We start from the raw sequence: 13,357 nt of genomic DNA, 5'->3' as shown, positions 1-13,357 counted from the left end.
TTCGTTTGGGGTGCACACTCAGGGTCTTAGGGGTCTCCACAGTACCTAGGCAACAAAATGTAATTTTATAAGAATTTTTTTTTTTTTTTTTAAACAAATGTAATTTTACTCTGTTTATTAATGTTTTTACTCCACATTTGTGCAGTTTTTGGAGGATTTATCATATTTTTCAAATTTATATAAATACAATTTAAAATATTTTTTAAAATAGGTTTTTATACAAAAACAGCTTTTTATGTAAAATTCACTTTATAAAAGACCCACATTTCTAACTTTCATTCATGGATAATTTGACATGGTTTAATGTAAAATTTTTGCCCATCTTTTGGAAAATGCAGTTATAAAAGTAAAAAAATTATCACTTTTACCAGCAGATGGCAGCAGAGCTCCACTATTTGCTATTTGACTGACTGAAAGACATCTTTTCGCAAGTATTTTTCAGTTGGATTCACATCTAAATATATTATGAAATCACAATTATGACAATAAAATTACTTTTCGTCAAAGTTTAAAATTTTTTTGTACTCAGTTTTTCAATATTGTTAAATTATGATGAGACCCTGCTTAGAAAATGGACAAAATTCATCCTCAGAATCAACTTTTTTGAAAAACTTTTTTTTTTCAGTACAAAAAAATGCTAAACTTTGACGAAAAGTCATTTTTATTGTCATAATTGTGATTTCATAATATTTAGATATGAATCCAACTGAAAAATATTTGTGAAAAGATGTCTTTCAGTCAGCCAAACAGCAAATAGTGGAGCTCTGCTGCCATCTACTGGTAAAAGTGAACATTGTTTTACTTTTAAAACTGCATTTTCCAAAAGATGGGCAAAAATTTTACATTAAACCATGTCAAATTATCTATATTATCCCCATGAATGAAAGTTAGAAATGTGGGTCTTTTATAAAGTGAATTTTACATAAAAAGCTGTTTTTGTATAAAAACCTATTTTAAAAAATATTTTTTAATTTATTTATATAAATTTAAAAAATATGATAAATCCTCCAAAAACTGCACAGATATGAAGCAAAAACATTAATAAACAGAGTAAAATTACATTTGTTTTATAAAAAAAAATAAAAAAAAATTATTTTGTTACAAAATGACATTTTGTTGCCTGGGGTCTCTGGAGACCTTAACTTTTTTTTACACTAACATAAAAACAAGATATCACTCCAATTTTTTCCAATTTTTATTTGTAGATCTAGAAAGTGTTACCAAGTTTCATGTCATTTGGACAAAGAGAACATTGTTTTCCAAAAAGACCCCAAAGACCCTATAAGGGTTAAAACAAGTTATAGACCATTTGTTTGGGGCATTGGAGTCAAAATAGTTGAAAACCAGTGCCTTATAAACCTTAAGTTTTATTGATTGTTAAAATTTTAAAGACACACACATATCGCATAATGTTCTCTCCACATTTAATAAACATTTTCACCACATATTTACAAACAAGTAGTTGACACGTGAATTTAAACTGATCAGAATAAAGTCATTGGCAGCACTAATCTGGGATTTCCCACAATATCCATAATCTTCACAGCAATATAGTTTCATTTTTATTTGATCTGGGAGATTCCAGTGACGTCCTCATGATCTAATTCCACACTTTACACCTAGTGGCAGTTCTTCAGCAGACTGTCCAGTCCGGTCTTGCTGATCGTCCCGTACGCCTGCGAGTAACTGCCTAGTTTGGCGCGAGGATCTCCAGCAGCAGAAACGTTCGCGTTGCTCTGGAAAACCTTCTTGCTGAACCTCGGAGGAGGCTTGGCATCACGTGAATTAGACCGCTGGTTCTGCACAGTGAGATATTAAAATATAAAGCATTCAATGAGACACAGCATTCACATTTTATGCTAAAGTTATAATGATGCATGTCAAAACTAAGAGGGATTCCCAAAATCTTGTGACATACTCATACTAAACCATCAGGTCATGTTTGGCAGTTTCAATGTCCGCAGCTCAGAGTAAACAAGAGGGTTTTTATGCAAACTGTAAACTTTTGGACAGGCGCTGTGATTTTCCCTACTCACCAGGCGAGCAGAGGTGACACATAACCCCGGCGAAACAATGTGTTCATCCTTGCGGAGCAGAGGATTATTTTGATTCTGCGCTAAAGTGAGAGAGAAAGAGTGTGTGCGTCCCACAGGAGCCGAACGACCTCGCTGCTCTACACCCTGATGGACAGAACGAACAAATAAAACATTTAAATGAACATTTGCCCTTATATTACTTGAATTAAATGTCCCTATTATGCTGTTTTAATGTTTACAAAAGCTTGACATGCTTCCAAGGTCACAAAACAGTTTAATTTTCTCATTGCAGCATCAGCTCTTTTCTCACAGTGTCTGAAACGGTTCGAATAAAGGATTCGGTTTCTCTAAACCCCGCCTTTATGAGAGCCTGCTCTGCTCTGATTGGTCCAAACGCTCATGAGCATATCTGAATTTCTACAGTGATTGAGGGCGGAGCAAAGGAGACGCTGAATGTGGGCAGCCAATGGGCTGGCATTATGCAAATTAGTTACAAACCTACTTAGGTTGAGCAGGCTGGAATCAGAATCACTTCTTTCTTTTAAGAGATAAAAACTCCATTTATCTGCACTTTGATCTCAGACCTGTATTACAGACTACATTAAAGGTCCTAAAAAGCATTATAGGGGCACTTTAAGTGCTGAACAGACCGCTTTTATCTACAGTGAATGTCAGGAGAGGCAGCAGGACACACCCCATTAGCTCCATCTGTAGGAAGAACGCCAGCGGTCTCCTGATTCCTCCTCCCAATCCGCTGAGGAGGAGATGGGTAGTGCGGCGGCTTGACTAAACCATCTGGAAAATAAAAGGGTAATTAGGCTTTTAAGGCTATCAAATGAGTAATATACTACCTTTCCAAAGTTTGGAAGTTGTTTTTGAAAGCTCAAAAATACAGTAAAACAGTATGTTATTACAATTTAAAATAACTGAGAACATCTATTATATTATTACTATGAATACACTGTTCAAAAGTTTGGGGTTGATAGGATTTTTTAACGTGTTTAATCATTTTTAAGGCTGTATTTATTTGATAAAAACACATTAAAATCAGTTATACAAATATATAAGTAAAGTGTAATTTATATCCTGTGATCAAAGCTGAATTTTCAGCATCATTACTCCAGTCTTCAGTGTCACATGATCCTTCAGAAATCATTCTGATATGATGATTTGATGCTCAAGAAACATTTTTGATTATTATCAATGATGAAAATGCATATTTTTGAGGAAATTCACAAATGAAAATAAAGTTCAAAAGAACAACATTTATTTGAAATAGAAATAAATTGTAAAATTATGAATGTCTTTACTGTCACTTATGAATGGTAGTCTATATAATATCATGAAACCTTCATTGACCGAAGTTATATGTGCACATAATGAGCCGCATGTTTCAAATGACCCAATTCCCATTTTTCCCTCCCATATGTGACCCTGGACCACAAAACCAGTCATAAGGGTCAATTTTTTTAAATTGAGATTTATATATCATCTGAAAGCTGAATAAATAAGCTTTCCATTGATGTATGGTTTGGTCAAAATCAAAATATTGAGAAAAACACCTTTAAAGTTGTCCAAATGAAGTCCTTAGCAATGCATATCCACTCACAAATATACATTTTTGATATATTTACAGTATGAAATTTACAAAATATTTTCATGGAACATGATATTTATTTAATAACCTAATGATTTTTGGCACAAAAGAAAAATCGATAATTTTGACCCATAATAATGTATTGTTGGCTATTGCTACAAATATACCCGTGTGACTTATGACTGGTTTTGTGGTTCAGGGTCACATATGTGTAAAGTAAATCTAATATGAATCGGATACATGCATTTGCATCATGTAAGCGGTCAGATCGGATCAATTGCAAATTGAAAAAGCGACATCAACCATGATCAACTCTCCTCTTTTTTCTCAGCATTACGAGACCAATGTTTTGCTGACCATTAAAAAAGCTTGTATTATCATTTGCAAAATGCACCGTTTTTACTTAAGTTTTTCCGGGTCAGTATATCTACCTCGGCTCGTTTCATCAAGCGTATAGTGTAATTGCAGATATTAGATATGGGTCACTTTTAAAAGAATATGTAAGCTAAAAAAAATCAGATATAGTCAACAAAAGGAAATTTGGTCTGCGGTGTAAATGCAGCCTAAGCGTGTTCAGTGAATGTGACTGTCCAAGCACTCTTCAGCACAACTCACTCGGCATGTGCGTGATGGGGTTATAAGAGGTTTTGGGGCTTCCCGTCGGGCTGGTGCTGTCGTGTGCTCGACTCAGAGCTTTTCCAACAGATGCTCCGGTTCCATTCTGGCTCTTCTTGTCACTGGGAGATTTCCTCTCATGATGTCCATCCACAGCACTCTTCCCAGCACCCGATTCATCTCTTTTGTCCATTCCACTGTCCCCACTCACTTCTGCAGTCTTCTCCTCGATTTTCTGCCTGAAATAAGGCTGTTTTTGCATTTGCCGACTGGCCCTTTTTTCCAGGATCATCTTTTACAGGAGAAATTGGGAAGAAAGTCATTTTTATTATGTTATTACTATTAGGGTTGCAAAGGGGCGGAAAGTTTCCGGTAAATTTCCACCTGGGGAATTTTGGAAATATTCCAATTTGGAAACTTAACAGGAATATACGGGAATTAATTGGAAATTTTGGAAAATTTATATAAATTTGGGAAATATTTATTTAAAAGTATAATATAAAAACATAAATATAAACATTTTGTTTGGTCGTAACATGAAATAACAGTTATTTATTTTTTGCATTCAATTAATTCTAATTTAGTAAATATGTAAAACAAATATATTTTTATTGCAGCAATTGTTATGTGTTATTTATTTCAGTGTCACATGATCCTTCAGAAATCATTCTAATATGCTGATTTGATACTCAGTTATTATCAATGTTGGAAACAGTTGTGCAGCTTAATATTTTTTTGGAACCTGTAATACTTTTTTCATGATTCTTTGATGAATAAAAAGTTAAAAAGAACAGAATTTATTCAAAATAGAAATCTTTTGTAACAATATCACTGAACACTGGAGTAATAATGCTGAAAATTCAGCTTTGCATCACAGAAATAAATGATATTTTAATGTATATTAAAATAGAAAACCAGTATTTTAAATTGTAGTTATATTTCACAATGCTTCTGTTTTTTCAGGGTAAAATGTGCAGGGTAAAAAATGAACTGAAATTGCATTAAATCTGGTTGTTTTAACCAAAACCAAGATGTTTTTTTCAACTACATTTAAGAACCCTGTTATAGGCTAACCTGCAATTTTGCAAATTTCCTGTTTATTCCCATTGATATATTCCATATATTTGAAAATTCCTGGAATTTTGCAACCCTAATTACAATAAATAAACTCTTCTGTGATCAAAGCTGAATTGATTACTCCAGTCTTCAGTGTCACATGATCCTTCAGAAATCATTCTAATATGAAGATTTGCTGCTCAGGAAACATTTATGATTATTATCAATGTTGAAAATTGATGAATACAATGTTTTGTAACATACTGTCAATTTTGATCACTTTGCTGAATAAAAGTATCATTTTTGAACAATAGTGTAAACATCAGTGATTATTTAAGTGATACATTTCCAGAAAGATGTTTCTGTCACTGTGACTCAGTGTTTGTTAACATAACACAGAAATCACATGACTGTGTACAGTCACAACATTATGACTGCTCTTGAGAGAAAACACGAGGACAAAGGTCAAAATAAAGCTGTGAATAATGAATGGACAGTTTCCGCTCACCTCATAGAGTTTGTTTCTGTATTGAGTAACAGAGAGCTGGACGTCATCGTCCACGGGCAGAATGACATCATAGACCAGACCAGGCTCTCTGGCGGGGTTGTGAAATCTTGCATGGAATATGGAATATTTTTACTGTTTTATTATCTATTTAATTATTCACATAATACTCATTTAATACTCAAGCCATTGGTCAATATGACTTACAGTCAACATGAAATGCTAATTATACTTTCGTAATGCGATATTTACAAGTGAAACAGAATATTCAACAAAAAAAGAGAGAAGCTTGAGACATGATTTTATCAATCTGGACTTGACTGAATTGAATACCTTGATGAAGATATTGATACCTTGATAAAGGCTGTGAAGCCAAAAATGTCAATAAATAAAGAAGTTTGCATTTTAAGTTGAATTGTTCTAGTTTTTATATATGGCCTGCACCTAAAAATAAAAAAATAAAAAAAAGATATAAATTAAAAATTAAGGCGTTTATTTTAACTGCTTTTTATTAATGTTAACCACCATTATTGGTGAATAAAGAATGAACATAAAATAATTAAAAATTAATAAATAATTGGCCTCAATACTGTAGCTAATGTAGTCAGTAATTAGTTAAAGGAACACTCCACTTTTTTTGAAAATAGGCTCATTTTCAAAAGTTCGAGTTTGACGATCTCCGGGTCTGGCGGTACCACTTTTAGCATAGCTTAGCATACTTCATTGAATCTGATTAGACCGTTAGCATCTCGCTCAAAAATGGCCAGAGAATTTCAAAATTTTTATATTTAAACTATTTTAAATATATTTTACTATTTAAATATTTTTTACTTATTTTACTCTTTAAAACTTGACTCTTCTGTTCTCTTGATTCATACGCCGGAATGAGAGTTTTCCTTCAGTCTTAGTACACGATGTAACTACAGAAGAGTCAAGTTTTAAATAAGAAAAATATTGAAACTCTTTGGTCATTTTTGAGCGAGATGCTAACGGTTTTCTAATGATTACTCGAGCGATTACACGAGACATGATACGGATTTCAGTAAGTTGTACTGTATATTTTAACATACCTTCAGACGTTCATGCATGTTTATTTCGCGCTGTAACTGGTATTAAAGTGGAGGAGAGGATGATCACATGCTTCTCTTTAACTGAGGCACTAAAGTGATCTGTCACGCCACATTTATTTTTTGAATCTCATAATAAGATGGACGTCATTTGAAATCTGAGACTTTGTTTCATATCAAAAGTAACAAAGCACAAATATTATTGCGATTTATTGGATGGGAGGCGCTACATATTCTGCTCATTCATCAACTGAAAACAGACTAGACTAATTGATTCTTGGGATTTAAGAATCAATATCGGTTCATAAAAATGAGAGTCGATTAAAATCGAGAAATCGATATTTTTTACCCAGCCCTAATTACCAAATTTTGTGTTGTTGTTCCAGCCGCGACGTCACAGAAAAATAGAAACTGTTTCTAAAATGAAATCATTGCGTGTCGCCGTCGCATATGGTTATCTTGTGTTCAGGGTTGCCAGGCTTTAACAACAAAACCACCCAATTGCTACTCAAATCTAGCCCAATTGTGTTTCAGGAGGGTCCCGCAGTAAAAATCGCATTCCGGGGGGTAAAATCCACGTTTTGATGGGGTTCCTCTATTAAAAGGGCTAAATATCATGTTATTTTTGGGTCGCTTCAGCCCGCGGAAATGAACAACAACCCGCGGCTTGCGTTGCATCATGGCGTCGCGTGTAGACAGGGTTGCCAGGGTTTCACAACAAACACCCCCAGCCCCCCAATTGCTACTCAAAACTAGCCAAATCTCATTTTAAGGGGGTCCCCCCCGGTAAAAATCGCATTCCAAGGGTAAAATCCACGTTTTTGGTGGGGTTCCCCTGGTAAAATTAGCATTCCAGGGGCTAATATCTTGTTATTTGTGGTCGCTTCAACTGCGGACATGAAAAACAATGCGCAGCAGAAGTGTCAAAGTAGCCCAATTATGCGGGAAAGCCGCAGACTTGGCAACACTGACACAGTGTTATGCAAAAAAAAACAAAATGCATAGAAAAACAATAAGCTCACATGAAAAAGCATACATTGACTCCAACATAATCATTATTAATATTTTGTTGGTTCTCTCTTGTTTTTGCACGTGTTCATAATTTCTTTGTATGAAAGCCTGGACAAAAATGATGTCGCATGTTTCCAGGGTTGCCAGGTTTTCACAACAAAACCCACCCAATTGCTACTCATAACTAGCCCAATCACGTTTTGGGCTGGTAAAATTCGCATTCCAGGCACTAATATCATGATATTTGGGGTCGCTTCAACCCGCGGACAAACATGAAAAACAACGCGCAGCAACAGTGTTAAAGTAGCCCAATTCCACTGAAAAACCATGGACTTGGCAACACATTTCATTACATTATTATCAAAACTAAAACAAGCACAACTATGCAATATGAAAAACCATGGACTTGGCAACACATTTCATTACATTATTATCAAAACTAAAACAAGCACAACTATGCAATATGCTTTCAAAATTTGTAATAATATTTGAATAAAGGGTGAGGATGTCAATTTTCCTTGGCTGGACATCACTTTTGGCCACTACAAACATTAAATAAGACACTAAAGAAAGCGAAACGTACTTGGACACATAAGGGTGCTGCAGAGCTTCCTCTGCACTGAGTCTCTTGTCTGGATTGAAAACCAGCAGGCGCTGCACTAAATCAAGGGCATCGGGTGGCACTGACGCCGGCAGAATTTCATCTAATGGCACCTGAGGTCTAAACACACATCCACATCGAGCGTGATTATTATTATCATTCAACAACCATTCATAGAGTGAACATTGACATTACACACCTAAGCAGCATTCTCTGAATCACAGAAGCCCCATACTCTGATCTGATGGCCAACACATCTGGGGAAAAAAACACATTTAGGCCAATTAGCAAAGGTTTGTGTTTTGTAATGAGTTAATAATAACTCTGAACATGCTGCATGACATTATTGTGGTTGTTGTCTGGAAGAAAAAGCCTCATATGAGAGATTCAAACTCACCCTCAGTAGAAGGAGGTGGAATAACGCTCATGATTTTTTCAATTTGATTAATGGTAGACGTCCCAGGGAAGAGCGGCTTTCCCAGGAGCATCTCTCCCAGAATGCAACCTATGCTCCACATGTCCACACCTTTTGTGTACCTGCAGAAAATATAGGACTCATTATCATAATATATTATGATTAACACATTATAGTAGGTCTCAAACAGCAATATTACACACTAAAGAAAGTTGAACATGGAAAAAGGCATCATAGGACACGCACCTAGTGGATCCCAACAGAATTTCAGGGGCTCTGTACCATCGTGTTGCCACATACTCTGTCAAGGCCGGATTCACAGCATCCTCTTGGATCTGGTACAGGGATCTTGCCAAGCCGAAGTCGCACAGCTTTACGAAGCAATCTGAGTCTAGTAAGATGTTGGATGGCTTTAAGAAGTAAAAATACAGAAATTACTTAAATCAGAATCGGTCTAAATTCATTTTTTAAGCATGAAGTAATATTAAAGGGGTCATGAATTGAGAAATCAACTTTTCCTTGAGCTTTTGATATATAAGAGGTCATCGTACTATAAGAAAATCCTGTGAGTTTCAGAACTGAAAACTTCCTTGTTAGTCCAATAAAAGCTTTTATTGAAACCAACGAATAACTGATCCTGGAATGTGCCTGAAACTCCGCCTCCATGGAAGAAATCAATGCCTACTTCATCATTGCATCGTTAGCCCCGCCCACTGGTGTGTTATTGAGATGAGGAGGAGAGAAGAGCGATACAGGACTAAAATAACATTACCTTTCAAAGCATCCTAATGCAGGAATATGGTTATTTATTTTCAACAATGTGAATGTCTCAGTTGAGCTTTATTTTTTTGTATTCGGTTCATTTCACTGTGGATTCTTTAGTAAATCAATCGCATTTCAGACTTTTGGACTCGACAGTAATGCAACAACATGTCAGTAACTGTGTTCATTCTAATGCCTGATCTGATATTAATGATTCATGTACAGTCACATGATCTTTGTCTGTGTGTCAGTAAATCAAACCAGTGACTAAACGCTCAACTTCACATTATTTCTCTTAGTAAAATGAAAATAATCTGTTATTTAAACTGTGATTAAACTATATATAGAAAACGATCAAAGAACGCTCCCTTTACAATCGCTGGAGCTGTCAATCAAACAGAACGACTGAGTTTGAATCTGAACTCGCGCCAAAAGTTTTATTCAACAAATCCCTTATTTACATCATGTTTGCATTGTTAGTAATGATGAAAGCATTCGTTAGTGTGCAGAAATTAAGTTTCAATGACGAGATCACTGCTTTCATGAGCTCAACAACATGTCTGTGATCGACTACGTTCATCACTGCAACCTTTCATGCCACGATCTAAATATAATGCTTTTCACGATTAGTTAGTGCTAAAAGTTTTTGAGAGAGTAATACTTAGCTAATTCATATGCAAAAATGTCAGCCAATCACAGCAGTGGGCGTTTACACTGAAGTCTCACAGCAGACACGCCCCTTAAACCAGAGCGTTCAAATAAAATTAAGGTAGGAAAAATGCCTTTTATTTCTAAATTATGACCATTTTTGATGTAAAAAGCATACTAACATTATAAGTGCACCCCAGGAAACATTATTAAACAATAAAACAACGCAGTTCATGACCCCTTTTTAAAGGCGAGTACAATGACATCATACCTTTTGGTCCCTGTGAATGACGTTGCCTGAGTGAAGATACTTTGTCGCTTTAAGAAGCTGGTACATCACATAACGCTTATGAATGTCTTTTAATAGACTTCCTTTCTTTATTACTGCATGTAGGTCTGTGTCTGAAAAGAAATGAATAGTTGTCACCATCAACATAATAATGACTAAATCTCAAGGCAATAACAATAACTTTATGAATATTGCCATAGAATATAATTCATTTGAATATAAAAGGAACACAGGTGTGAAGTGACGAGTGCAAGTGAAATGATCTCCTACCCATGAATTCAAACACGAGGTAAATGTCTTTGTCGTTTTGGGCTCTGATGACGTTCAGTAATTTAATTATGTTAGGATGATCTCCAAACTCCTGCAAAAAGGGAAAAGAAGAAGGAAAATTGATCACATACCTTAACAATAAACAAAATTTACATTTTTATGTACACTACTGTTCATAAGTGTTTTTAACTATTTAATTCAGCAAGGGCAAATTAAATTGATCAAAAGTGATAGATAGATAGATAGATAGACAGATAGATAGATAGATAGATAGATAGATAGATAGATAGATAGATAGATAGATAGATAGATAGATAGATAGATGTTATAAAATAATCAACATTGATATTAATTATTTTTATAATAATATTATAATTATTATACAATTTTATGACAAATATATATATATATATATATATATAAAATCCATAATTAATCCATAATCAATAATTAATCTTTAGCTTTTCACACCAATCATAATTTATATATATGATTTTTAAAATGTATTTTCTTATATATATATATATATATATATATATATATATATATATTACAAAACATTATTTTGATATTGATTATTTTTATTATAATTATTATATTATACGATTTTATGACAAATACATATTGACAGAAAAGACATTTATAATGTTACAAAATATTACATATTAATGCTGTTATTTTGAACTTTCTATAAACTAAAGAATTCTGAACTGTTTTCATCATTGATAATAATCATAAATGTTTATTGAACAGCAGATCATCATATTAGAATGATTTCTGAAGGATCATGTGACACTGAAGACTGGAGTAATGATGCTGAAAATCAAGCTCTGATCACAGGAATAAATTACATTTTACCATATATTTACATATTAAAACAGTTATTTTACATTGAAAAAATATTTCACAATTTTTAATGTATTTTTTATCAAATAAACACAACCTTGGTGAGCAGAAGAGACTCTTTCAGAAACATTAAAGAGTCTTACTGACCCCCAAATAATATGGATTCAAAATATATTCTTACCTGGAGGAGCATAATTTCTCTGAATGTTCTCTATGGGAAAGTGGCAGAAGAAATGTGAAATTTAACCATTTTTTAACAATTATTAACTGACCTTACTGTACCTTCACCTATTCACACATAGAACAGTACTATAATACTACAGTATAATCTAGTAAATTCTCTCTCTCGTCTCTAACCTGAGCATCAGTTCGATTCCTAAAAGCATCAAAGATTTTCTTCACAGCGACAATCTCTCCTGTTTTTCTGTCCACAGCCTTCCAAACAATCCCATATGCCTGTGAGACATGGATATGAGAGGAGACTGTAATAAAACAGCTGATTGAAGGGATGCACACTCATTTTTACCTTTTTGACAGTACAAACAGAAGCATAAAATAAATCATAAACTACATGTTTAGTTAGTTGCATGATAGAAACAATAACCCATGATATTTAATTTTAATATTTAATACTAATTATTGTCCACAAAGCAACAAATAGCCTATTATATAACTCAGTTTTGATCTTGGCACGTTTTAAAAACACAGAATAATCAACTTACCCCTTTTCCAAGCCTTCTCTTGATTTCATACTTCAAGCTGATGTGTTCTTCCACCTCTGTGATGTTCATTGTACCTGTTTTACACCTTAAGATGTTTTGATCATGGCAGGAATAAAATCCTGGCAGTTTGAGGAATGCAGGATTGCCCTAGTATATATTTAATACACTTGTAAAGATCCTAACACTCGATTACCTAGGAGTGAACTTTTCCTAAGTGATATGCCGAATACAAAAAATATAAATACGCCTTAATCTAAATCACTATTGACAATACAAACATTTAAACGGAGTTGCATAAATTCTAAACCCGACCTGGTGAAAATAAGAGCAAGTGTTTATGTCTTCACCACTGATATCTATCGATGGCCTGCTAAAAAGATCAGCATCACTTGGTTTGTAATTGTTTGTCACCGTGGAGACGCAAGTATGCTCAGGACGCAATCTCTTAAAGGAGCCGCGCGTTTCCTGAAGGTGGGGTCACGTGATTAGCGAAATATCGACGCGGGTTGTTTTTCATGTCCGAGGGCTGAAGCGACCCCAAATAACATGATATTTTAATAGAGGAACCAAGCCAAAAATGCGAATTTTTACCGTGGGACCCCCCTGAAACACGATTGGGCTAGTTTTGGGCTAGATTTGAGTAGCAATTGGGCGGGTTTTGTTGGTAAAACCTGGCAACCCTGAGCTCCACCAACTTTTTAACCTGAAAACGAAATCTGCGCGGGGAAATCTTTAATATAACTCATTCACAGCAGCACCATCTTTGATTTTTAACAGTCGGTAATGAAAGCGAGGCTGTGAGGGATAGACATACGTCTCTTCAGTGGGTTGTACTGTTATTTAATGTGTTTTTTTTGATTGATCTGCGAATGAAACATTTCAAAAATATCTTTTCAAGACATTTCAGTTGACAAAAA

At 34.5% G+C, this 13,357-nt stretch overlaps 1 protein-coding gene across 1 annotated transcript; it reads right to left on the bottom strand.

Moving 5' to 3' along the window:
- Positions 1–1,407: 1,407 nt before the first annotated feature.
- Positions 1,408–12,584, bottom strand: mapk15 (mitogen-activated protein kinase 15). Its single transcript, XM_048201797.1, has 14 exons — positions 12,441–12,584; positions 12,076–12,174; positions 11,900–11,929; positions 10,873–10,963; positions 10,585–10,715; positions 9,150–9,313; positions 8,886–9,025; positions 8,688–8,745; positions 8,471–8,608; positions 5,813–5,918; positions 4,249–4,540; positions 2,731–2,831; positions 2,037–2,180; positions 1,408–1,799 (listed from the first exon to the last, which is right to left on the bottom strand). The coding sequence occupies exons 1-14, from the start codon at positions 12,507–12,509 to the stop codon at positions 1,620–1,622; spliced, it is 1,743 nt and encodes a 580-aa protein (XP_048057754.1). The 5' UTR covers positions 12,510–12,584; the 3' UTR covers positions 1,408–1,619.
- Between the last annotated feature and the right edge of the window lie 773 nt (positions 12,585–13,357).

This window comes from Megalobrama amblycephala, linkage group LG9, assembly GCF_018812025.1.
Source record: "Megalobrama amblycephala isolate DHTTF-2021 linkage group LG9, ASM1881202v1, whole genome shotgun sequence".
Lineage (NCBI taxonomy): Eukaryota > Metazoa > Chordata > Actinopteri > Cypriniformes > Xenocyprididae > Megalobrama > Megalobrama amblycephala.
This window is presented reverse-complemented; position numbering and strand designations above follow the sequence as displayed.